Below are 24,053 nucleotides of genomic sequence, written 5' to 3'. Positions count from 1 at the left end.
TTTACACCTTCATCCCTCCAAGTGTATAATTAGTTCCATTCTGGTAGATTTCTTTTATTTTCTCGCCCGTCTCTTCCTTTTATTTTGCTGATTTCATGGAGAGTTTTTTCTAAACGTGGTAAACAGATCCGGTAGGTCAGAGAGGTCAGAGGTCACAGAGGTGGCGTCCTTCAACCCCGTCCCCCCTCTGGTGTCCTCGGCAGGCGCAGCAGGAGACCCAGAAGGCGGCGCTGAGCTACGAGCGGGCCGTCTCCATGCACACGGCCGCCAGGGAGATGGTGTACGTGGCGGAGCAGGGCCTGATGGCCGACGGAAAGAACACACTGGACCCCACCTGGCAGGAGATGCTCAACCACGCCACCTCCAAGGTGGGGGTGGGGGGTGGAGGAGGGAGAGGGGAGAGGGGGGATGAAATGTTCAGATCCTGTTTAGTTTTATTACAAACTTTACAATAATTACATGAAGAGGTTTTTATTTACTCTGAACAAACCTGTGGTGTGTGTGTGTGTGTGTGTGTGTGTGTGTGTGTGTGTGTGTGTGTGTGTGTGTGTGTGTGTGTGTGTGTGTGTGTGTGTGTGTGTGTGTGTGTGTGTGTGTGTGTGTGTGTGTGTGTGTGTGTGTGTGTGTGTGTGTGTGTGTGTGTGTGTGTGTGTGTGTGTGTGTGTGTGTGTGTGTGTGTGTGTGTGTGTGTGTGTGTGTGTGTGTGTGTGTGTGTGTGGTGTGTGTGTGTTGTGTGTGTGTGTGTGTGTGTGTGTGTGTGTGTGTGTGTGTGTGTGTGTGTGTGTGTGTGTGTGTGTGTGTGTGTGTGTGTGTGTGTGTGTGTGTGTGTGTGTGTGTGTGTGTGTGTGTGTGTGTGTGTGTGTGGTGTGTGTGTGTGTGTGTGTGTGTGTGTGTGTGTGTGTGTGTGTGTGTGTGTGTGTGTGTGTGTGTGTGTGTGTGTGTGTGTGTGTGTGTGTGTGTGTGTGTGTGTGTGTGTGTGTGTGTGTGTGTGTGTGTGTGTGTGTGTGTGTGTGTGTGTGTGTGTGTGTGTGTGTGTGTGTGTGTGTGTGTGTGTGTGTGTGTGGTGTGTGTGTGTGGTGTGTGTGTGTGTGTGTGTGGTGTGTGTGTGTGTGTGTGTGTGGTGTGTGTGTGTGTGTGTGTGTGTGTGTGTGTGTGTGTGTGTGTGTGTGTGTGTGTGTGTGTGTGTGTGTGTGTGTGTGTGTGTGTGTGTGTGTGTGTGTGTGTGTGTGGTGTGTGTGGTGTGTGTGTGTGGTGTGTGTGTGTGGTGTGTGTGTGGTGTGTGTGTGTGGTGTGTGTGTGGTGTGTGTGTGTGTGTGTGTGTGTGTGTGTGTGGTGTGTGTGTGTGTGTGTGTCAGGTGAACGAGGCCGAGGAGGAGCGTCTCCGTAGCGAGCGTGAACACATGCGCGTCACTCACGCCTGTCAGGAAGCTGAAGCTCGAGTCCAGATGTTACAGAAGTCCCTGAAACGCGTCATCGTGAAGTCCAAACCGTACTTCGAGCTGAAGGCCCAGTTCAACCACATCCTGGAGGTGAGGCGGCGCCGCCGGGCCCGGCGGGTTGTTGTTGTTGTTGTTTCTCCTCCTGGTGCTCATGTGGACCTCTGTGTTCCTCCAGGAGAACAAAGCTCAAGTTCTGCAGCTGGAGCAGCACGTCGCCAAAGTGAAGACACGTTACTCCATCGCTCTGCGCAACCTGGAGCAGATCAGCGAGCGGATCCACGCGCAGAGGGGGCGGGACCGGGCCGAGGGGGGGCGGGACCGGGCCGAGGGGGGGCGGGACCGGGCCGAGGGGGGGCGCCCCACCGTCTGCGGCGGGCGCAGCTCCCCCGTCGGGGCGGAGTCCGACGCCGAGGCTCCGCAAGAGGGCGGAGCCTGTGGCGGCAGCGTGGCGGGGAGGGAGCTGGTGGAACGCTACAAGGAGAAGGAGCAGGAGAAGGAGAGGGAGCAGGAGAAGGAGAGGGAGCAGGAGAAGGAGAGGGAGCGCGCCGGATCGGACTCGCTGTCCGTCTTCAGCCTGCAGACCATCGCCTCCGACCTGGAGAAGTACGACTCCATCGAGCACCTCGGCAACCTCAGCGACGTCGGCAGCGTGACGGGCGACGAGGGCGAGCGGGAAAGAGGCGGGGCCTCCGGCAAAAGAGACAAGCTGATGGAGGCGAGCGCCAAGGAGCGCCATCAGCAGTTCTGCAAGCAGCACCACCGCAGCTTCAGCCTGTGAGCTCGGATGGAAATACACCGACATCTCACGGCTGAGCAGCGCTAGCGTAGCGTCCATCGCTTCAGGACACGCCTCCTCGCTCCTCCCTCCTCGCTCCTCCCTCTTCCCTCCTCCCTCCTCCCTCCTGAGGGATTCTGGGTACGAGCCCAGGTTTGAACGGATATATTTAGAAAGGCGTGATCTCTCCGAGGGATCCGCCCACGTCGAGTCGGGAAGAATGATGAAAACGCGAGAGCACGGTTAGATTCCCACTTCCTGTCTTCGCTCCCCGTAAACATGCTGCACGCCGCGTTTTTTGAGAATTCCTGAAACGAGTGTGAAGAAGACGAAGACGACTGCTTCCTCTCCGACAGCATGCACTCCCGCTTACAATATTTAAACTGACGCACACACACACGTTTCGATGCCATTGAATATTGTTTACATTCGTATAAGTGGATTTCTTTGGCAGCAGATGCACTTCCTGTTTGGTTTGCCTCTACAAAATAAAAGCCCTCGTAACATGAAGCGTGCCTTGACACAGAACGAGTGAAATAAACGTGCAGCTTTGAGTCGTGCTTCGTTGTAAACTTGAACTCTGATCTTTGAACCATTTAAAGGACGAGTGCGTGTTATTTTATGATTTTATTTTGGTTTTGTTATTGTTGTGACACTGGATTCATTTCCTGTTTTATATTTTTTATGATGATCGTACTTTGATTGTCAAAGTGTAAAAAAAAAAAAAAAATCAGTGAAGTTGAGAAACTGACTTGTAAATGTTTGTAATTATTACAAAAAGCTGGAGAACACTGACATGTACAGATCAGCTGTTATTTGATTTGGAATACTTTTGTTTTTTTAAAACCAGATGTTTCTGGATGTTATTTAAATCCTCTGAACAAAGCCCCGCCCCCCTCTGAATGAGTCACTCCCCCCATCTTTTCCCTCTTGATTGCATTGTCATCACTATAATCAATAAAACATCATACTTCAGGCCTCCTGCGAGTCGCATGTTTTCCTGCGGATAGTCGGTGCTGCAGGAGGAGGCGGAGGAGGAGGAGGAGGAGGTGGTGATGGTGATGATGTCTTTCTTTAAATTATTCAGCAGATGTATAAATATGAAGCCTGCTGGTGGTGGGCGGATGGAGGGAGACGACTCTTGGTTTCACAGATGACCGGTGTTGTAGAAATGACTGATTGCTGCTTCGTTGACTTTAAGCTCCTCAAAGAGATTTAAGAAACAGGATTAACACTGTAGTCCGCGTTAAGACCGCAGCCGCCATCTCTGCACCTCCTCCTCCTCCTCCTCCTCCTGCTGCTGAGCGTCTACAGAGTTATTCACAGCGGAGGTTTCAATCAGTTCCTCAGCCTTCAGATTTCCCTGATCATATTTCTTTTTTTTGTTTTTTGCTGGGTCTCGTCTCGGGGAAGGAGGGGCGGGGAGGAGGGAGGGAGGTGCTGTTACGCACGGCGCGTCTCCATCATGACGTCGTGAATTAGCTCTAAGATTGTAGAGGAGGAAGGAGAGGAGGAGGGGGGAGGAAAAAAAAAAGGAGAAAACAGGAGGGGATTGTGGTGAATCGGTGTTTCGTGGTTTTCCGGGGCTGCGTTTGTACATAGTGGATGTATATATATATGTTTTGTATGGATTTTTCTGTTGTTTTGGGCATTTCCTATCGTTGCCATGCGTAACTGCAATACCAAGGGGACGAATCCGGTTTGTTTTTGTAACATCCTGTTTACGCGCGGAGCAGCTTGCACATTTACTGTATAGCCATATTTAATAGAGCCATAAAAAAACAACAACAAAAAAGATGCATCTTTTTACCAAATAATCCGAGACTCGGGCTTTTCCCCCCCCGAACCTGGCGGGTCCCACCCGGGAGGACGTACTGTTATCCGGACTGAGCTCATCGGAACTAATAGTAAGTACACATGCTACTGCTTCACTTCGGGCTGCTGGATGCTACTTTCACTGCATTATCAGACCACATTTATTCACATCAAAATGCTCCGTTTTCCGGTGCAGCTCATCCACACACATGTCCAAATCCCTGCTTCATTTTAAATGCCAACGGCATTCATGCTCGGTGGGCACATCGGGCCCGGTTCGGTTTTAAGTTCCTCCTTCTTTTTTTTTTTTTTCTTCTTTTTTTTTGAGATTAGCATTTTTTGTCTGCGTTTTAATTTTAAAAAGAGAAACTGGGATTTGTACGAGATGACATGTTGTTTCAAAGGGATCCTTTTTATTTTAATTTTGAAGGGCTGCACGAGCCTCGGCCTTCCTTCTTTAGAAGAGGCCATCACGGATTCCCTCGTCAACAGCCCTTACAAGCAACTACCGGCAGCATACGGTTGGTGGCACCCTCACTGACCCTCACGTCTCGATAGTTCACGCTCAGCCATGCACGAAATGCAGCATCTGAGTCTAAATGTGCGCGCGTGTGTGTCCCGTCGTGTGTGCGCGCGAGCCTTGATAAAAAAAAATAAAAAAATAGGCACTACATTGCCTCTTTTTATTTTGGGCCCCCTTCTTCCAACCGCAGCTTCCGGCATGATAAACACACGAGGAAGTGGAATGTGTAGCAGCGCCAGGAGACGCGGGCGGGCTTCAGCACTACGGACAGCTCCCCGCACTCACCGCCCCTGTTTTAAAGGGGGGGGGGGGGGGGCTGTCCATGGTGCTGAAGCCATTATAGTCGTTCTGCTGCGGAGCTGTGAAGGCGCTGTCCGTGGTGCTGAAGCCGTAATTGCTTTTACGGCTTGAGGGCTAGTTGACGCCCCCCCCCCTCCCCCCCCCGTCTGCTCAGTGCCACTGCAGCCACAGCTGATGGAGCCTCAATCCGTTCTCTCACTCATACAGTTTGCTTTCATCCGGCTCAGTGTGTGTGATCGCTGGTATTAATGACTCCTGCTGGGCTGTCCATCCATCCCCCCCACCCCCTTCACACAGGACAAGAGCTCTCACTGTACGCTGCACACACACACACACACACACACACACACACACACACACACACACACACACACACACACACACACACACACACAGAGATAATGCAGTGAGCGTGGTGGTGTCTACCTCCTGCATGCTTCTCGTCAGTGAACTCTAAAAATACTCTGGATGATGCTAATGAAGTATCCAGCAGAGTTTGTCTGTCTTGTGCGAGCGAGCCTCGCTGCCATCTGTCTCCCTCACTGTGGTGCTTTCGCTTTGTTATACCCCCCACGCCCCACCACCACCCCCGGCACCACCACCACCACCACCACCAACACAGACACACACACACACACACACACCCTCGCTGGCTGGTGAAGTGTGGGAGTGTCGGCTTGTGTTTATGTTTCTGCATGTGTGACTTCCTCATAAAGCCACATTTATTATTCAAAGCTGCAAATGAGCAGCTATATATAGTGTGTTTATCATTGATACAGTCATCGTGTGTGTGTGTGTGTGTGTGTGTGTGTGTGTGTGTGTGTGTGTGTGTGTGTGTGTGTGTGTGTGTGTGTGTGTGTGTGTGTGTGTGTGTGTGTGTGTGTGTGTGTGTGTGTGTCTGCCTGCCAGTGCTCGAGGCGCTGTGGCTCACGGGACTAGAGGGGTCTTTTGATTTTTTTTTTCTGGTTAGCATAGCACACTCACTCGTGGAGTCTTTGAACACATTCGGATGAGTTCAGTTATGCTGATAGTTCCAACATCAGGACATTTTCTACTTGTTATTGATCAGTGTGATGGTCATCGTTGGAGAAAAGTTGTATCAATCCCTGCAGAAGTGCCTTAAAGTGCAATAACACCGAGGGGCCACTAGGGGCTGCCTCCTAAAACAAGATACAGCTCCACAGACTCCCATTCAACTTCTCTCAGCCGTCTGTTTCATTGCAATCATCAACCAGCAGTGACATCACCACGTTGGTTTGTGAACGTTATGAATCCTCCAGTTCAGATTCTGTCCGTCACCATCTTTGCTAGTTTGGAGCAGGAAGTGACCATATTTGGACGAGCTGGGGGAGGAGCCAGCGGTGGATCTGACAGATCTGATCGGAAATCTGACGATACTACGTCCCGCCCACCGATAGCTGTAACCTGACTGCACCGCAGGCCTGTCAATCAAACAGACACGCCCCCAAAAACAGGTCTTCTTGAATCTTCTTTTCTAATGAATGAGGGATTATTTTCAGATGGACCTCCAGAAAACTAAGAAGAAGGAGTGACTTTAGCTAACAACACCGAGATAACTGATGGACACATTTTATTCACTTTGGATTTGATGAGAGAAGTTGAATGGGAGTCTATGGAGCCGGAGGCTTTTTGGAGACGACCTCTAGTGGCACTCGCTGGTATTGCAGCTGGAGACACTTCTGGATCAGAACCATTTTACAGACCTGAAGCTACGAACTCTTTTAGAAACAGTCTGTGAGTGAATACGGAAATTTGAAACACATCACAGGTTTTTTGTTGGACAACAATATGTGTTTGATTGACAGGCCTGTGGTGCAGTCAGATTACAGCTATAGGTGGGCGGGGCGTAGAATCTGCTCCTCCCCCAGCTCTTCCAAATTTGGTCACTTCTGGTTCCAAGATGGCAACGGCTGAAATGCTGAACTTTCAGAACAAGAGTTTCAGAGCTGTCAGGTCCGATATTTTTGCCTCGTATCTCGGAACAGAAATCGTCGCTATTCGATGACGGTCTGTCGACGCACCAAAAAGCACCGTCTCGCCGTGCGAAGTAAAGCGTTTCGTTTTTCTGAACCTGACGGGGAAGAAAGAAATCCACCGAGCGTGAAGTCGTTCAGCGGGGGAGAAAAACCTGAAACGTTTTTGCCCCAAAAAGTGCCTGCTCCCTTTTTTTTTTCAGACAGATGGCGGCGGCGAACCGAAAATGTCTGAATGAGAGAAGCGGTGATTTTTCTCCTCCAGTGTAAAAGCTTTTCTTCTTCTTCTTCTCTTTCAGATCCAGAAATGGCGCCGCTATTGTTCCTGACTCTTCTCTCTGCTCTTCCATCTCTTGTTGTGCCCATCCATAATTCATCAGCTGGAGGTAATGTGTGTGTGTGTGTGTGTGTGTGTGTGTGTGTGTGTGTGTGTGTGTGTGTGTGTGTGTGTGTGTGTGTGTGTGTGTGTGTGTGTGTGTGTGTGTGTGACCTGAATGAAGTGCTGTAATTTGTGAAGTGAAGGAAGGCGTCACTTAAATTGATAACAGATCATGTTGCTGTAATATTTCTACATTATCATCCCTGATTCTTCTTCTTCTTCTTCTTCTTCTTCTTCTTCTTCTTCTTCTTCTTCTTCTTCTTCTTCTTCTTCTTCTTCTTCTTCTCAGGATGCGCCATCATCCGGCCTCCCCGGGACGGGGGGATCCGCTACAGAGGCCTCACACAGGAGCAGGTACGAGATGAATATGTGGTTAAATTTGACAGGCGCTCAACCTGTCCAATCAAATCACATTCAACTGTGAAGATTTTCAAAATAAAAGACACAGAAGACGAGGAAGTGTTAACACCGTATCTGACGTTACTGTTGACATGAAAACAAACCAGCTGGTGATTAAATTATAGAAAAAGATGTAACAATGATGATGTTGACAATGAGACTCAACAGCTGCAGCTGGAAGAGTCGAATGCTCAATCACCAAGCTACATGCTGCAGAAAAGAAGCTAATAATGGACTAATAATGAGCTAACAGTAAGCTAACAACAAGCCAACAATGAGCTAACAATAATATTATTATTTAGTTCATGTTTAAAAGGAAAACATATGACACACGTGACTTCCCCCGTCGTAATAATATAAAATAAAGGTTCAATCCTCCTTGTTCGTGTTTATGTCGCTGCGGTTCACTCCTCCGACCACTGAGCGGCGCTGTCTCGCTCTGAGGCATCGAGGAATTAGTAAATATTAACCCGCGGTTGCTGATTGGAAGGTGTTTATAAGCTCGCGGACAACGAGGATGAGGAGGAGGATGAGGAGCAGGAGCAGGATGAGGAGCAGGAGCAGGAGGAGGAGGAGGAGCAGGAGGAGGAGGAGGAGCACGCGGGTGAGCTGAATTTTACCTGCTTGATAAATTTATGAACGTTTGGAAAAAAGCGTTGCGTCATGACATCAGCAAACCACCGACGGTGGCTTTGAAGTGCGGCGGGTTAGTGCGTTCGTGACATGCGCAGTAGAGAGGACGTTTTATTATTATAACAGAAGAATACAGCTTACAGACCTCTTTTTTTTTTTACCGTTTAGTTTATTGTTATTAAGTTATTTCTTTGTAGCAAGCTTTTTTTAAATAAAAACTTTATTTAGAACATACACAAAAACAGTACAGAACAATGACATGTCAGTCAAGTATCAGCTGCCTTGAAATGCAATACAGTACAGTATAGATATATTTCGTAAGTACATGTCAATATATACCAAAATAAACCAGAGTAAAACAAACAAACAAACAAAAGACAGCTAAGGAACAGAACAAGAGGTTGAATGAAATCATAATTACCTGAACTTTTCTTTGCTTTGGGGTTAGAGTTCAACGAGTGGCGTTAAAAGATGAGAAGAAGCGGCACCCCGTCGAGTCCAGAGTTTTTATTTAGTTTTTGTAGCTCGACTCATATTTGGGACGTTAAAAGAGCTGCTTGAGTCTTTTGTTTTTTAAATCTGGTGGTTCAACTTTCTAAAACACAAAAAATATGTTTTACAGACTCAAAATAGTGCAATAATAGTAACTAAGTAAACAAAGTGCAGCCCAGTAAAAACATAAACGTTGGATTTATGTGATTGTACCCAAAGCAAACTACAGATGTAAATTTTGGTTGTCGTGACAACGCCGGCTGCAAAACAGCCACTGCACATTTCATAGATTGAAGGGGAAACATCTGTCCTTCAAAATAAAAGCATAGCAGCAGAAATTCTGTAGATTTGAACAAAAAAATTGAACTTTGAACCTTTTTTTTTTTTTTATAACCATTTGACTGGAAAAACTGCCCTCCGGAGCTTTTATGATGTGATGAAGAGCGTGAGATGCAGTGACAGAAAAGGCTCCTGTTCCTGTTTTTTTTTTTTTTTTTAAAGGATGGAAAAAACCCGTCTTATCCCCCTTCGCTCTGAAAGTATCGTCTCTCTCTCTCTCTCTCTCTCTCTCTCTCTCTCTCTCTCTCTCTCTCTCTCTCTCTCTCTCTCTCTCTCTCTCTCTCTCTCTCTCTCTCTCTCTCTCTCTCTCTCTCTCTCTCTCTCTCTCTCTCTCTCTCTCTCTCTCTCTCTCTCTCTCTCTCTCTCTCTCTCTCTCTCTCTCTCTCTCTCTCTCTCTCTCTCTCTCTCTCTCTCTCTCTCTCTCTCTCTCTCTCTCTCTCTCTCTCTCTCTCTCTCTCTCTCTCTCTCTCTCTCTCTCTCTCTCTCTCTCTCTCTCTCTCTCTCTCTCTCTCTCTCTCTCTCTCTCTCTCTCTCTGTAAATGCATCCGCAAATTATCTCGATGTCTTCTGCATCATTTCACGCAAGTTTCTGCCCCCAAAACTCGGCCTGACGTAATTGCAGTGTTCAGAAACTTCAGAATCTCCTCTTGAAGCGAAGATAAAGCCGTCCGGTGACGTCTGCAACCTTCAGGGTTTCATGCAACTTTAGCTCCGATCGGCTGAACGATGGGAATAAAAAAACAGCCTTCAGGTGTGAAGGTCAAACAAAGAGAAGAAACGAGAAGCAGAAAAACAAACCCACGTTTGAGCTCACAGGATGGTTTTCTGAGAAGCTGCTGTTGAAACGTGTGAAACCGGAACATAAAGAGATGAAGATGTAATTCAGGATGTGACATCACATCAATTCACACGACGTCGCTCTCCAACGTTCCTCCGTATCGTCTCGGCCGTTTGGCTCCGGAGTTTAAAACGAAGACGGTCCCAGAGCGAAGGAGGGAAAAGCTGCAGTGAGCATCAATCACGCTTTAATCACCCCCCTCCTCCTCCGCAGATCCGCAGCGTGCAGATCCTGCCCATGGACTACGAGATCGAGTACATCTGCCGAGGGAACCGTGTGATCGTCGGACCGAAGGTCAGGAAGTGCCTCCCCAACGGCACCTGGACCGACATGTTGCAGCACAGCAGATGTCGTGAGTTCTCCTTCGTTTACATCTTTGTTTTGTCTGTTTCATCGTCTAAATAAAGCCGCAGGTAAATTAAATCCACACGGTAGCAAACAGTCACTCTTCAGCTCTGACATGAAGCCTCGCAGCAGACTGAGGAGATCAGAGCCGTCCTGAGGGTGTTTGGTTCATTAACTGATTTGGGACGCGGTCGTGTTTGTTTAGAAAAACCTGATGTGGTTGTTGTTGCTGCAGATGAAGCGATTGTCCAACAAAAAACCTGTGATGTGTTCCAAATTTGCATATTCACTCACAGACTGTTTATAAAAGAGTTCGTAGCTTCAGGTCTGTAAAATGGTTCTGATCCAGAAGTGTCTTCAGCTGCAATACCAGCGAGTGCCACTAGAGGTCGGCTCCAAAAAGCCTCCGGCTCCATAGACTCCCATTCAACTTCTCTCATCAAATCCAAAGTGAATAAAATGTGTCCATCAGTTATCTCGGTGTTGTTAGCTAAAGTCACTCCTTCTTATTAGTTTTCTGGAGGTCCATCTGAAAATAATCCCTCATTCATTAGAAAAGAAGATTCAAGAAGACCTGTTTTGGGGGCGTGTCTGTTTGATTGACAGGCCTGTGGTGCAGTCAGGTTTCAGCTATCGGTGGGCGGGACGTAGTATGGTCAGGTTTCCAATCAGATCGGTCAGATCCACCGCTGGCTCCTCCCCCAACTCGTCCAAATATGGTCACTTCCTGCTCCAAACCGCTCCGAACTAGCAAAGATGGTGACGGACAGAATCTGAACTGGAGGATTCATAACATTCACAAACCAACGATGACATCACTGATGGTTGATGACATCACCGCTGGATGCTGATTGGTTCTACACACCAACACTCTCTGTTTTTGTGCATCAGTACGTTCACGTTGAAGCTGCAGCTTTTTCCTGATCAACTCACGATGATGTTTATTTATAAGTTGCACCGTCGTGCTGCTGGACCGACGCCATCGCTGTAGTTATCAAGTGTGGGCGATATTAAATGCTCTGGATCTCTCCGGTGAGGGAAATACTAACATGTCAGAGTCCTACGTGAGTGTACTGAGGGAAGTCATCGTAACAGGAACAGTCTCGAGGTGCAGTATTTTACTGTTATTCTAACGGTCTGTTATTTAGACTGATATGCACCATGTAGGAGGGTGAACACGCAAAACATGCAACAGATAAAGAAGAATAAAAGATTACAATGTGAGAGATTATTACAGCGAGCATCAACCTGTTCTTCTTTCAACCCGCCGATCGATTCCTTTAAAGTTAACGGTGAAACTGCGGTCAAAGATTTACCTTTCTACAGTCGAGTCTTCGTCCACCTGCTGAATGAAAGTGGGATTTTTCTCTCCGTTTTTATTTTTTATTTTTTCTGGTCTCCACCAACTCCTGAGGGAAATATCTCTTCTTCCTCTGATTGTCACAAATGCTGTCAGCGAGGTTTTTGCTGAAAACCAAATCCAGAGAAATCTTCTGTTTGCTCAGTCGGCTTCATTAAATTCAATTAGTTCCTCCGTCACAATAGAATAAAATCACATCCAGCGGTTACCGATGAGCTTCAGCGCTGGTTGTTGTCACCTCGGTTGTTATGAACACACTCTGTTTTCTGGTCTCGGGGGGGGGGGGGGCTGGCTCCCTTGGTTCAGCTGTGTTCGTCTATGTGCTGAAAAGTGAGTTTTTTTTTTAGAGCCCTTTTTTCTGAAAATAGCTGCTGACTCGGCCGACACGACGGGAGCTGTGAAGTCGTTTATGACATCTGAAACAACGAGCTGAAAACCCGCCGCAGGTTCTGCTCATGTTTCTGTGTAGAATATTGATTACACTCTTTTTTAATTGAATGTTATTGTTCTTAAATCCTGCAGCATCATATTTACTTTGGTCTTTTGGTGCAGATCACTGTGACAGCCTATACATTAAGAGGGTCTATATATATATATATATATATATATATATATGTGTGTGTATATACCACCTTATGTTTTTTCCGCCACGGCTTTTTCTGTCTATATGACACCAACCACAGCTTGAAAACAACACGATCAGTTATTTTTGTTGTTGTCTTAAATAATAAATATAAATATTTAAATAAATATAGACTCTTGTGTTGCGCCCCCAGAGAGGAGAGTTTGTGTAGCTGCTAACATTTGTGTAAAACTGCAAACTGCCCTGTGATGGAGCACCTGGATGAAACATCTCTAATATATAATATCACAAACACGGAGAAGAAGGACGATTGTTGTGTTCTTTCACTTCACATCGAACACCAGCAGAGTTTATTTTTTCTTTCTCCAAAGTGGGACTTCTTGTTTTCTCTCTTATGTAAGAAGACAAGCTGCAGTGTTGCAGATTGGACTTTCATCATGTGTTCACATGCTGGAAGGAAGATTCAACAAACTCGGCAGTTTAGCAAAATTAAATTCAGCAGCTCCGACATTTTGTCAAAAACACAAAGCCGGTCCTGATTTATTTCTCCGTGTGTCTCTCTTTCGATATCAGACTTTAACTTCATCAAGTGTCTGTTTTAGTGGCAAATATAAGCAGTGTGCAAACATCTCAGAGCCGAAGCGGCTCGAGGAGAAGAAATAATCTCACAGGATGAATTCATCAGACGCTGGTTAAGTTAAAGCATTTCTTCCCCCCGCTGCTCATCTAGATTCAGTTTTGACCTGCAGTGTTGCCGGTGGCCGACGAGGCCTCGTCCATCTGTGGAGACGCTCTGAGAGTCTGATTCCCTCGAACCCGCCGACCAGAATCACAAATCTGCAGCGTGACGTGAAGGTCGTCGGCCGCGGCTGCAAACCGTTTTTCTTTGGGCCTCGAATAGAAACGCATGCGAGGGTCAGTCGAGAGGTTCGGAGAGGGTTCCCGTTGAACGCAGCAGGAAGCAGCGACCGCCACGAAGGGGGAACTCTTCATCAACATCATCGCTGAGTATTAAAGAACCCCGTTGCCATGGCGCCACAGTTCAGGTGGTTCGCAGCGAATGTTTTCCCCTCGGCCCCCTTCGAAGGTCCCGGTGGAACTCGGTGTTGACAGTCTGACTCTGGGGGACCAATTCACACAACAGGGTTCTTTAAAAACAGCCATGACTCTGTCGTGGAAATCGCTGCATGGGCTCAGGAACACTTGTTAAAAATGTTCTGTTCCTTAAACATTTGACCCCAAAATTTGATGTTTCTCTGCTCCAGTTTCAGGTTTTCATGGTAAAATCATTAATGTTCTCGTTACCACGTTAACGTGAGGAGCTCAGTGAGGATGATGATGATGATGAAGAGACAACACTCTGAATACTTCCTCATGAAGGTCGTTGCGCTCCGTTCAGACGATGGGGACAATCTGTGAACTTTTCATGTTGTCATCCGAACTGTAATTTTTTTTTTTTTTTTTTTACTTTTCCGTCTGGTGGTCTGAACTGAACTGCGTCGCTTCTCGGAGACGCCAGCTTTTCATTGTTTATTCCACCGCTGGTACATTTATCCCAGTCGCCACTGGCCTTTTGAAATAACCGGGAAAAAACGTTGGTGTGTTTTTTAATTTACTATTTATTGTCCTTTTATATTCATATTATTTTGCTCGACGATAGCGTTGTTCCTGCCGACTACAGCAAATTGCTCATCGGCGATAATAAAGATAACCTTTTTTGTTTTATGGAGCATTTAGTAGCTCGATAGCCAGATGTTTCCCTGTGGAGACCAAAAATGGAGCTAAAAGGAAGCGTTAATACCAGCAGCTCGAGGTGATTAACGGAGCTTCTGGACCACCGGCAGCACGCCTCTGAGAAATGTTGGTGCATCTGGACTCTGTGTAGTTTTACTTTTTCTTGTTTCTTCTTGTTATATAACACGTCTCTCCCTCTCCGTGGGGGTGTCCAGTGCTGCTGTGCCCGCGGGTGTGGACGTCTCTGGAGAACGGCCGGGTGGCGGCGAAGCCTCCGGGGCCGCCGGTGGAGGGAACGCTGCTCCACTACAGCTGCCACGCCGGCTTCATCCTGGAGGGCCGGAACATCAGCCACTGCACCAAGCTGGGCAAGTGGGACGCGCCCAAACCCACCTGCCTGTGTGAGTGTCTCAGAAAAAGACCTTCTTCCATGTTGCTGTTCCGGCGGGGATTCGGGTAGCTTAGCGAGCTAATTAATAACACTGACATCATCACTGGGTCTTGAAAAGCATCGATCCCACAGTTTGACCACCGAGGCGTAAATATTTTCTTCTGTAGATTCAAAATAAGCAGTTTTGTTCTGATTTTTACATTTTTATTGGTGATCAATTATCTTTTGAAAACTGTAGGTTTTCTGTTTTTAAAATTTAACATCATTTTTTTGTTTTTTCCCATCATCGGACTGACGATCAATCAGCTGCTTGTTTTGATTGTTAAATAGTTGTTTCAGTCACTTTTTTCTCACTAAAATATAAGTTCTCGAAGTCCAACTTGTTCAACGTGCAGATTAAATGCTTTTCTGTGTCATATGTGATAATAAACTGAACATCTTTGAACTGTTGGGATGAAACAAGCCGTTTTAAAAAAACGTTACCTTGGCCTCTATTTTCTGAGATTTTATAACTTAATTAATCAGTGAAGCTCATCTGCAGTTAAATTTATCATAAAGTATTCATGTTTATTGTAGATTTTATAACGAATGCCCTCGTTAGTTGCAGTGGTAGTAAATTAAATCCCATTAATCAGTCCGCCTCCCAAAAAAAGACCAAAACTCAAAATGACAAAATTACAAACACCTGCTCTCCCCAGGGTGCAGCACGGTTGCTAGGCAATAAATGATCCGGCCAATCAGAGCACGATCCTCGAAAGGGTCGTTTGCACTGTTTGGCACGGACAGGTAAAGCCGAGCACAATGAAACCACACACACACACACACACACACACAAACACACACAAACACACACACACACACAGGAGCAGTCGAGGGACACGTGATCAGTGATGTCATTGATGACCAGCGGCGGCGGCGGGTACGACAGATGGCTCGTCCGCGCTTTGAAAGGATTTGTTCACATTTAGTGCAAATAAATGAGGCATTTAGGGGGAAGAAGAAACAAAAAAGATGAAAGTGAAGGAAACCAAATTGCCAACTGGTTATCTGGAGAGTCGTCATGGCAACCGGCGAAGTTGCTATGGGAATGGTAGTATTAAAAGATATGAAAGAGGGATTATCAGGCCAGTTGGAGCGGGCAGCTGAACGGACGCCTCTCATGGTGTCCTTGTTCACTTCTAAATACTTCAACTGCATTTCTTTAGATTTTTATTTGACCTGCATTACAATACATTTTAAATTTCTCCCTTTTTTTTGTATATTTATATTTTCATGTCACACCTGTCCTGTTTTCATCCTCGCTGTTACATAACGGGGACTTCCTGCCAGCCATCACTGCTCAGCAGAAAACCGGCTGCTCCAACTGTGTTGTAGCGTCGCCATCTAGTGGAGAAGTCTTATTACGCACCACAAAAATACATCTTTCCCTTATAAATTAACTCCTTTTTTCCTTCTCTTTCTGTTTTTCCTGCCACAGATGACAGAAACTACACAGGTAAGAAGAACTTTTACCTTTTTGTTATCAACAAATAACAAATAACTCTCCGACAACGTCAACGGATCTAAGAATCACCTTGAAAACGATTAGATCGACCTTCTCGCACATCTCCAACTACTTTGAATGACCTTATTCCTGTTTGCAGTGCATCCTTCCACAATAAAATCCTTTTTAAATTGAGTCGGTCACAGCGGCTGGAAAAATAACAAACAAACTAATAACGAGGTGGTTTTTTTTGTTCGTTTTGTGAGGTGAAGATAAAATGAAACATTTGGACGTCAGAAACCGTTTTTTCTCCTCGTTCATCCATCAGATCGACCTGCTGACAAAATAAGACTGAGAAAAAAGAAAAGCAGAAACCCATCGGCAGGAAACACAAAGCCAAATAAACGGAGACTCGAATGGAAATCAAGTTTCTCTTCGATCGTTTTCTGTCGAGGCTGAAAAACTCTTTCGTTTTTCCTGCTTTGTTATCAGGACGTTTGTTGTTTCTAGTACAGAGGAAGTCTGCCAGGGTTCACACTCTGGGTCAAAGGTCAAACGCTCTGACCGTCAATAAAAGCTGAAACTCGCTGCCGTTGTGCCGAGCGACAGGAAACAGACATTACCGTTAAAAAACGTTAACCTCCGATATCCAAATGAATTCAATCCAAATTAACACAATTTTTTAATTAACAACAACGGTAATGAAGCTACATGTTCAGTTTGTGTCAGTGAGCTCGAATGCTAACAAAACACGCTACAGCTGCATACGTGGAAAATATGACAGTTTGATAAATGGAAATTTAAACATGCAAACAAAACTCCGACTTTTCCTGTTTGTGAAAAGAGTTTTAAAAATTCCCTGGAAACCTATCTGTAAAAAACAAAAAAACTGCAAATAAAATCTGTCTTTTTAAAAAAAAATTTTTTTAAAATTAAAATCTGTCATCAGGAGCCCTTAAATGATGACGTAACACACGACATGGATCTGACTGATCCGAGTCGTGCAGTGCTTGCTGTCACCAGCAGGGGGCAGCAGCGCTCTTTGAGAGAGGCTGAACCCGGGCGTGTCCGGTCTGCCTCTGAGACCTCAAACCTCAAACCTGCTGAGGAACAGAAACAGCTCGTCTTATTTAATGTTTGAAACTGTAACCTGTGGCATGTTTTCATACATGACGTCAGGGAACACGCGTGTTTCACGGCTGCTCTCCATCCAGCTGAGCGTCTTCATTTCACCCGACTAACAGAGCGACTCCTTCCTTTATGACTGAGAAGATTAAAAGTGGGTTTTTTGTGCCTTTTTTCTTTTCTTTTTTCATTTTAATTCCAAAGTTTTAATGGAAGTTGTATCCTGCTGCGCATCGTTTTTCTCTGTGGAGATGGACTTTTTGAAAAAGGAGATTTCATGACGTTGGGCTCAGTCGCTGCTCTGCAAAAACCCGCCGACCTACGAAGTGAAATCATCTCGCATTTAAATCTAAAATCTTGTTTTTTTTTGGTAGAAATTGGTCATCTGGTGTTTTTCCACCAGCATGAAGCCATTTCCGCTTAAATTTGTGAATTATTCTTTTGTTTTATGAGCCACATGTTTTTTTTCAGTATGCTAACATTTTTGAAAAGTTTGGATGAAGAATTATGTCTTATAATAATAATAATATTAATAATTAGTCTTTCCACGAAATTGTAAACATGCAATCACAATAATTAACATAAATTCAAGAAATCAAGGTTGTAATTTTGTCAAATTCCTTCTTTATTTTGGTTATTTGTTTTTATAAAAAACATCGTGAACAGAATCAAAGCTAAAAATATTACATCATAAAGTTGCCTTTCAAAATAAAATGTACTGTATTACCACAAATAAGTGTTAATTTCCAATCAGCGAGGCTCCGCCCCCCCACTCCCCTCTCACCTTCAAAACAAACTAACCACTACAACAGGAGGTGACGGGGTTTGTGGGTAATGTGGTCTTATGATGGAATGAGGAACATGTTCAATGAGTTTTATCCACTTCCAGCTGAGAGACTGAACTTAGTTTTTAGCTCTTATTTTGAAGGATGATTTTCTTGTGCAGTAAAATCTTTTTTTTAAATTTTTTTTTTTTTTTTTAAATAACCAGATAATTTCTTGGTGTTGTTTTTATTTCATTTTGGTGGAGCTGTTTTTGCAGTGCAGGGAGTCGGTGTGAGTCTGCATCGGGTCATCTCTTTAAAAAAATTAAAAATAAATAAAAGAAGCGATGTGCTTAGTCAGCGTTCTGTGTTGAAATAAAGGGTCAACGCGAGCAGTGATGGAGCTGCTCCAGCTGCTCCAGATGCTTCAGCTGCTTCAGCTGCTCCAGCTGCTTCAGCTGCTCCAGCTGCTCCAGCTGCTCCCCCGCCAGGTGTGATGCCCACAGGTGTTGCTGTCGCAGGATGCTTCACCCTCTTGCGCGGTTGCGTCACCACATTAGGAGTTGGCCTCGTATTGAATCATGCTCTGATGATGATGAAGACGCGTTTCTGTACGCTGAACTCTGGATGTGTACTTTAAAAAAAAAATAATTATGCAACAAATCCCGTAAAGTTTCCGATAAACAAACAAACAAAACTTTGCAAATGCCACAGGCGGACCGACAAACATGTAATTAACAAAGCAGCAGAGAGAATAGTGTTTCCTCAAATAGAAAAATGTCCATCTACTGTCTCAACGCTGACCTCCTCCTGGCTCCGCTCGCCGTCTCCTCTCCATGTGCCATCACCACCCACTTACTGCCTCCTCAGCGGGAGAAAGGTTAATACCCTGCTCCTGTCTGTGTGTGTGTGTGTGTGTGTGTGTGTGTGTGTGTGTGTGTGTGTCTGTGTGTGTGTGTGTGTGTGTGTGTGTTTCCATAAATGCAGCAGGATTGCATCTCTAGTTTCTGTTTCTACGACTGCAGTAAAACAGAATCACGAATTTAAAAGCAAAAAAAACCAAAACCAACCGGGACATAACAGGCAGAAAAAGCTTCTGTCTAAACTCTGAAGCAGATTCAATTAGTTCATATTGTCAGATAATTAAATTTTATAATTTTTTTTTAGATTGTAGAAGATGTAAAAGGCTCGAGGAGCTGGCGGCTCCCGAGTTAAAGTTAAATAAGAAAACTGGGTGAACGGACTCATAATAAACTGCAGTACTTGTCGGTTTTTATTGTGATGAAAGAACACAAACACGCTGAATTTCAACAGCTGATCATCTACGAGACGCCGGCAAAAAGTTCAAAACTATTTTTATTTTTTTCCCCACTAACGAGTTTTCCAGGAGGAAAACAGTTTGGATACCAGCTCGCCGAACTGTTAGCATCTGTGGCTTCTTGAGGCCGTGGTGCATGTTGCTGTTGCCTAGCAACGTTGTCCTCACGATTTAACCACTTGAAGGCAAAGTGTACGACCTCCCACGTCGTAACCACAAGCTCACGGTGATGTCATCAACCATCAGTGATGTCATCGTTGGTTTGTGAACGTTATGAATCCTCCAGTTCAGATTCTGTCCGTCACCATCTTGTTAGTTCGGAGCGGTTTGGTTCTTGAATCTTCTTTTCTAATGAATGAGGGATTATTTTCAGATGGACCTCCAGAAAACTAAGAAGAAGGAGTGACTTTAGCTAACAACACCGAGATAACTGATGGACACATTTTATTCACTTTGGATTTGATGAGAGAAGTTGAATGGGAGTCTATGGAGCCGGAGGCTTTTTGGAGCCGACCTCTAGTGGCACTCGCTGGTATTGCAGCTGAAGACACTTCTGGATCAGAACCATTTTACAGACCTGAAGCTACGAACTCTTTTAGAAACAGTCTGAGTAAATCGTGACACGTTGGCGCGTCACCAAGTTGCCTCAAAAAATCAAAACCAACGACATGTCTGATGATCTTTGTGCGCCTTCTGGGAAAATGTGAGTCTGAACCTCGAATGTGGCAGAAAATGTATTTTTAAAGCCGGAGAATATTTTTTGTCGGAGGTGTTTTTCCTTTTATTTCACAGCGATATTCATAAAAATGCAGCACAGTTGTGAGCTAAGAGCAGCGGCTCGTTTTCACAGCTGAACAATGAATTTGTTCTTCCGCACAGACGCGACGCTCCGGCCTGATGTGTTCCTCCAACAACCGAGCTGCTGCACAGGGCTGGAGACACAAGGTGTGTGAGTGTGTGTGTGTGTGTGTGTGAGTGTGTGTGTGTGTGTGTGTGAGTGTGTGATGCTGCAGGACGGATTATGTAACGATGACAACGTGTGTTACTGCACAATGAACTACATATTTTCTTGTACGCTGGCCGACGTTCACGCTTCTGTAAATCCTGTTTTTCTTTAATGACACCGGCTTTAAATTTTCACCTCGTTTCATTTCACGCTGGAAGAGAAAGTTAAACGACACAAGATGGCTGTTTTTTAGTTGAAGTCGGATGTGACATCAGATGTGAGGTGGAAACTGATTGATAGGACGTGATGTATTTTGTCGGCGTGTTTCCATGGTGATCCGAGCTGCAGGTTGCAGGTGTAATCTGCTGATGGCGTTAAAAAGGAAACTGTATTTTCTTTCTTTTTTTTCCTCCGGAGGAAAACGGGCCATTATTATTTTGAAGGATGTGCAAACTGATAAACAGCAGAAGGTCCTCATTACAGCGACATGCTCGCGTCCCTTCGGCAGCTTCGTGTCTTCCTCCCGCGCGGCGTCCGCCACCGTCGGGGGTCGTTAGCGGCGTCCCGCCCGGCCGCGGCGGCTAAAGTTCACGGCTGAATAATTGATGGCGCGTCGGATGAAGTCGCCGGGTGGCGGCGAGGAAGAGGAGGCGGAAGTGGGAGGCAAAATGCCAGTCGATGATCGCTACGCCGGCGTGGAAGCTTGTTAGCAGCTTTCTGCTACACGGACACATCCAGATAATGAGATCTGGGTAATGAAGCAGCTTTATATAACACTCAGCGTTTTTAATTTAGACCGGAGGAATCATGTTCGTCTTCTCAATTGCTGCGATAAGTAATTTTCAAAAGGCAACTTTTAACGGTTTCGAAACTTAAAACGTTTAAAAAGGAATCAGAGAGTCGTCAATCATCCAAACAGCCACCAACCTTTTAATGATCTGGTTCCTCAGAGGAGACGGAGCGACGTCGGAGCTGAACCCGCGCAGCTCGGATTCTGAGTCCGGCTCCTCGTCTCCCGTCGCCGGGACGACGGCAGATAAAACCGTGTGAGATTGATGGCGCTCGCCTCGGCTGCTGCTGAGTTCTGCCAGCGGCTCCAACTCAGCGTTTCTCAGCTCGCTGCTCGTGCAACACGTTCTATTATTGTCATTATGAATCTGCTGTTTATTTTTTGACGTTTATAATCTTCCAAAAGCCTCCGATGACGACTTATCTTTTGTGTAACAGTCAGCACAAAAAAAAAGAAAAAAAGTGGAGTTTATTGTCACAAAAGACAAAAAGAAAAGCAGCAAATCTTCACAATCGAGGAGCTGCAGAGTTTCTGTGATTTTTATTTATTTTTTTTTGCGTTTTGTTAAAAAGAAACTGCACAAAACAAATATGAGATTAAAATCATCTCTGCACAGTTTCACCTTCACGAGGAGAGAATTACCTGCAGGACTGTACCATCAGAATATATTTCATTTCAGCCTGGTGTTCCTAATAAAGTGGCAGTTCAATCAGTGTAGTTCAGTAGTGTTCATTTGTTTCTATGACGACAGGGTGAAGACATTAAAAACTATAAGATATTGAATTATTAAAAGTAGAAACAAAGTAGTAAACAAACCAAAACATCCTTTTTGCTTTAGACTGTTGAATAACGAGCAGCCGGTCGGATCCGCTTCCAAACATTAAATATACTTCACGTAACCTCAACGTTTATTTTTCCAAAAACACTTGAGTCTGAATGAAACTTTTAGTGGAATCAATTTATGATCATCTTCTGCTGCTTTTAACTGAAAACGAATCCAACGGTTTCACTATTTCTACTCAAAAATAAACAACAAATCACGGCATTAATAAAAATGCACAACCCTGAAAAACTTTTTTTTTTTTTTTTTTTTGGTGAAACTTGATGGAAAGATTTCAAATCCACAAATTATTTCTCACTTTCAGTAACATCAGATATACGTGTTAATCCTGGACCCTCAGTATAACAACCACAGACTGTTTCTAAAAGAGTTCGTAGCTTCAGGTCTGAAAAATGGTTCTGATCCAGAAGTGTCTTCAGCTGCAATACCAGCGAGTGCCACTAGAGGTCGGCTCCAAAAAGCCTCCGGCTCCATAGACTCCCATTCAACTTCTCTCATCAAATCCAAAGTGAATAAAATGTGTCCATCAGTTATCTCAGTGTTGTTAGATAAAGTCACTCCTTCTTCTTAGTTTTCTGGAGGTCCATCTGAAAATAATCCCTCATTCATTAGAAAAGAAGATTCAAGAAGACCTGTTTTTGGGGGCGTGTCTGTTTGATTGACAGGCCTGTGGTGCAGTCAGGTTACAGCTATCGGTGGGCGGGACGTAGTATTGTCAGGTTTCCAATCAGATCGGTCAGATCCACCGCTGGCTCCTCCCCCAGCTCGTCCAAATATGGTCACTTCCTGCTCCAAACCGCTCCGAACTAGCAAAGATGGTGACGGACAGAATCTGAACTGGAGGATTCATAACGTTCACAAACCAACGATGACATCACTGATGGATGATGACATCACTAATGGTTGCTGATTGGTCCAAACGTTCTAATAACTTGATCATGACCCTCTGGGATGTTACTCACCAGAACATCTGACAAACCGCTTCAACGAGGTCCAAAACTATTTTTAACATCCTTCTAGTAGTTTTTTTGGGGGGAAATCCAGACACATTAAAAAAAGTGGTTGTAGATTTGTTTTGATATCAGTTTCCAAATGAGATCATGAATCTGTAATCTGCCTGCAGCTCCCTGATTACGGATCTGCAGCTGCAGCACAGTGAAGCCAAATTTAAAGATAAAAGGAGCGTGTGTATGGATGCACTGTTTAAGGAAGTCATTAGAAAATCTTTGAGGACCCCCCCACCACCTCCCCCCTCTCTCCCCCCCTCTCTCTCTCTCCCCCTCTCCCTCCCTCTCCCCCTCTCTCTCCCTCTCTCTCCCCCCTCTCCCTCTCTCTCTCTCTCTCTCTCCCCCTCCCTCCCTCTCCCTCCCTCCCCCCTCCCTCCCCCTCTCCCTCACTCAGCCAGCCGGTGCTGCAGTGGATGAGACGCAGAGCTCGTCGCTGCTTCTTTTCTCTTTTCTCTTTAAACCCGTTCCCTGTGTCGGACTACACGGTTCCGTTAAAAGGCGGGAGATGAAGGCTGCTTCTGGTTCCGTCCTCTCCGCTGCAGCTCTTCACTTCACACTCCGGATCATTTTTCTTTGTCTTCGGCGCTGATTTCCTGCCGCGTCCTTTTTTTTTTTTTTTTTTTTTACTTCAATTGTTTAATTTAATTTTATTTGTGTGCGTAAAAGAAGTCGTGATTTTATCCGGGACGCGCATGTTAAACATATTCCGGATTAATCGTGAGGGCTTCAGTCACGCTGGATGAGTTGCGGGTTGAAACTTGTCTCCGTGTCCTCACATGATCGCTGCCGACGCTGAACTGTGTTTGACTTTTTGTCCCCCCTCAAAGGAAAAATTAATAATCCAGCATGTCATGTATTATTAACGTGCATTATGCTAAATCACACGCGGACTCAATTATTCTCCGGAGCCGTTAAACGGTAAACAGTTTTTTCTGCAACGTAAAAAAACCAAACCAACCAAAACTCCTCGCGCTCTCCGAACCGGACACGTGTTGAGCTCACTTCGGATTTTAGTTGCGTAATTCTCCATTAAGAATCAGCCTCACCTGTGAGTCCGCTGCAGCACCGGGGGGGTCAACCCGCTCCGGCCCGGCTCGGCTCGGCTCACCTTCCGCCATGCCCGGGACGTGCAGAGGTCCCCGTGCAGCCCGCGGGCACGCAGCGCTCCTCCGGGCTTCCTCTCTCACCGTCCTCCTCCTCCTCTTCCTCCTCTTCCTCTCCCCGCGGCCCTCCGCAGGCAAGAAGAAGCTGTACATCGGCGCGCTGTTCCCGATGAGCGGCGGCTGGCCCGGCGGGCAGGCGTGCATGCCCTCCGCGCAGATGGCCCTGGACCTGGTGAACAACAGGAGCGACATCCTGCCGGACTACGAGCTGGAGCTGATCCACTACGACAGCATGGTGAGTGGCGCGCGTGCGGAAGAGAGGGGGGAGGCAACCAGA

General features: G+C 45.7%; 2 protein-coding genes across 2 annotated transcripts in view; both read left to right on the top strand.

The window, feature by feature from the left end:
- Positions 1-3,189, top strand: part of sh3bp5la (SH3-binding domain protein 5-like, a) — a 7,739-nt gene extending 4,550 nt beyond the window's left edge. Inside the window, exons 4-6 of the mRNA XM_069715000.1 lie at positions 204-368; positions 1,356-1,529; positions 1,615-3,189. Coding sequence (XP_069571101.1) covers positions 204-368; positions 1,356-1,529; positions 1,615-2,217 — 942 coding nt within the window. The 3' untranslated portion in view covers positions 2,218-3,189. The remainder of the gene's footprint in view (positions 1-203; positions 369-1,355; positions 1,530-1,614) is intronic.
- Positions 3,190-3,732: 543 nt separating this feature from the next.
- The window catches only part of gabbr1a (gamma-aminobutyric acid (GABA) B receptor, 1a), a 64,678-nt gene continuing 44,357 nt past the window's right edge, over positions 3,733-24,053 (top strand). Inside the window, exons 1-7 of the mRNA XM_069715055.1 lie at positions 3,733-4,121; positions 7,146-7,232; positions 7,515-7,579; positions 10,140-10,278; positions 14,164-14,349; positions 15,817-15,834; positions 23,851-24,011. Coding sequence (XP_069571156.1) covers positions 7,154-7,232; positions 7,515-7,579; positions 10,140-10,278; positions 14,164-14,349; positions 15,817-15,834; positions 23,851-24,011 — 648 coding nt within the window. The 5' untranslated portion in view covers positions 3,733-4,121; positions 7,146-7,153. The remainder of the gene's footprint in view (positions 4,122-7,145; positions 7,233-7,514; positions 7,580-10,139; positions 10,279-14,163; positions 14,350-15,816; positions 15,835-23,850; positions 24,012-24,053) is intronic.

This window comes from Brachyistius frenatus, unplaced genomic scaffold (genome assembly GCF_029030835.1).
Source record: "Brachyistius frenatus isolate BFR_SWC_R1_liver_20210118 unplaced genomic scaffold, ASM2903083v1 Contig_137, whole genome shotgun sequence".
In the NCBI taxonomy this organism is placed as follows: Eukaryota; Metazoa; Chordata; class Actinopteri; family Embiotocidae; genus Brachyistius; species Brachyistius frenatus.
Note: the sequence above shows the minus strand (reverse complement) of the source record. Positions and strands in the feature narration are given on the sequence as shown.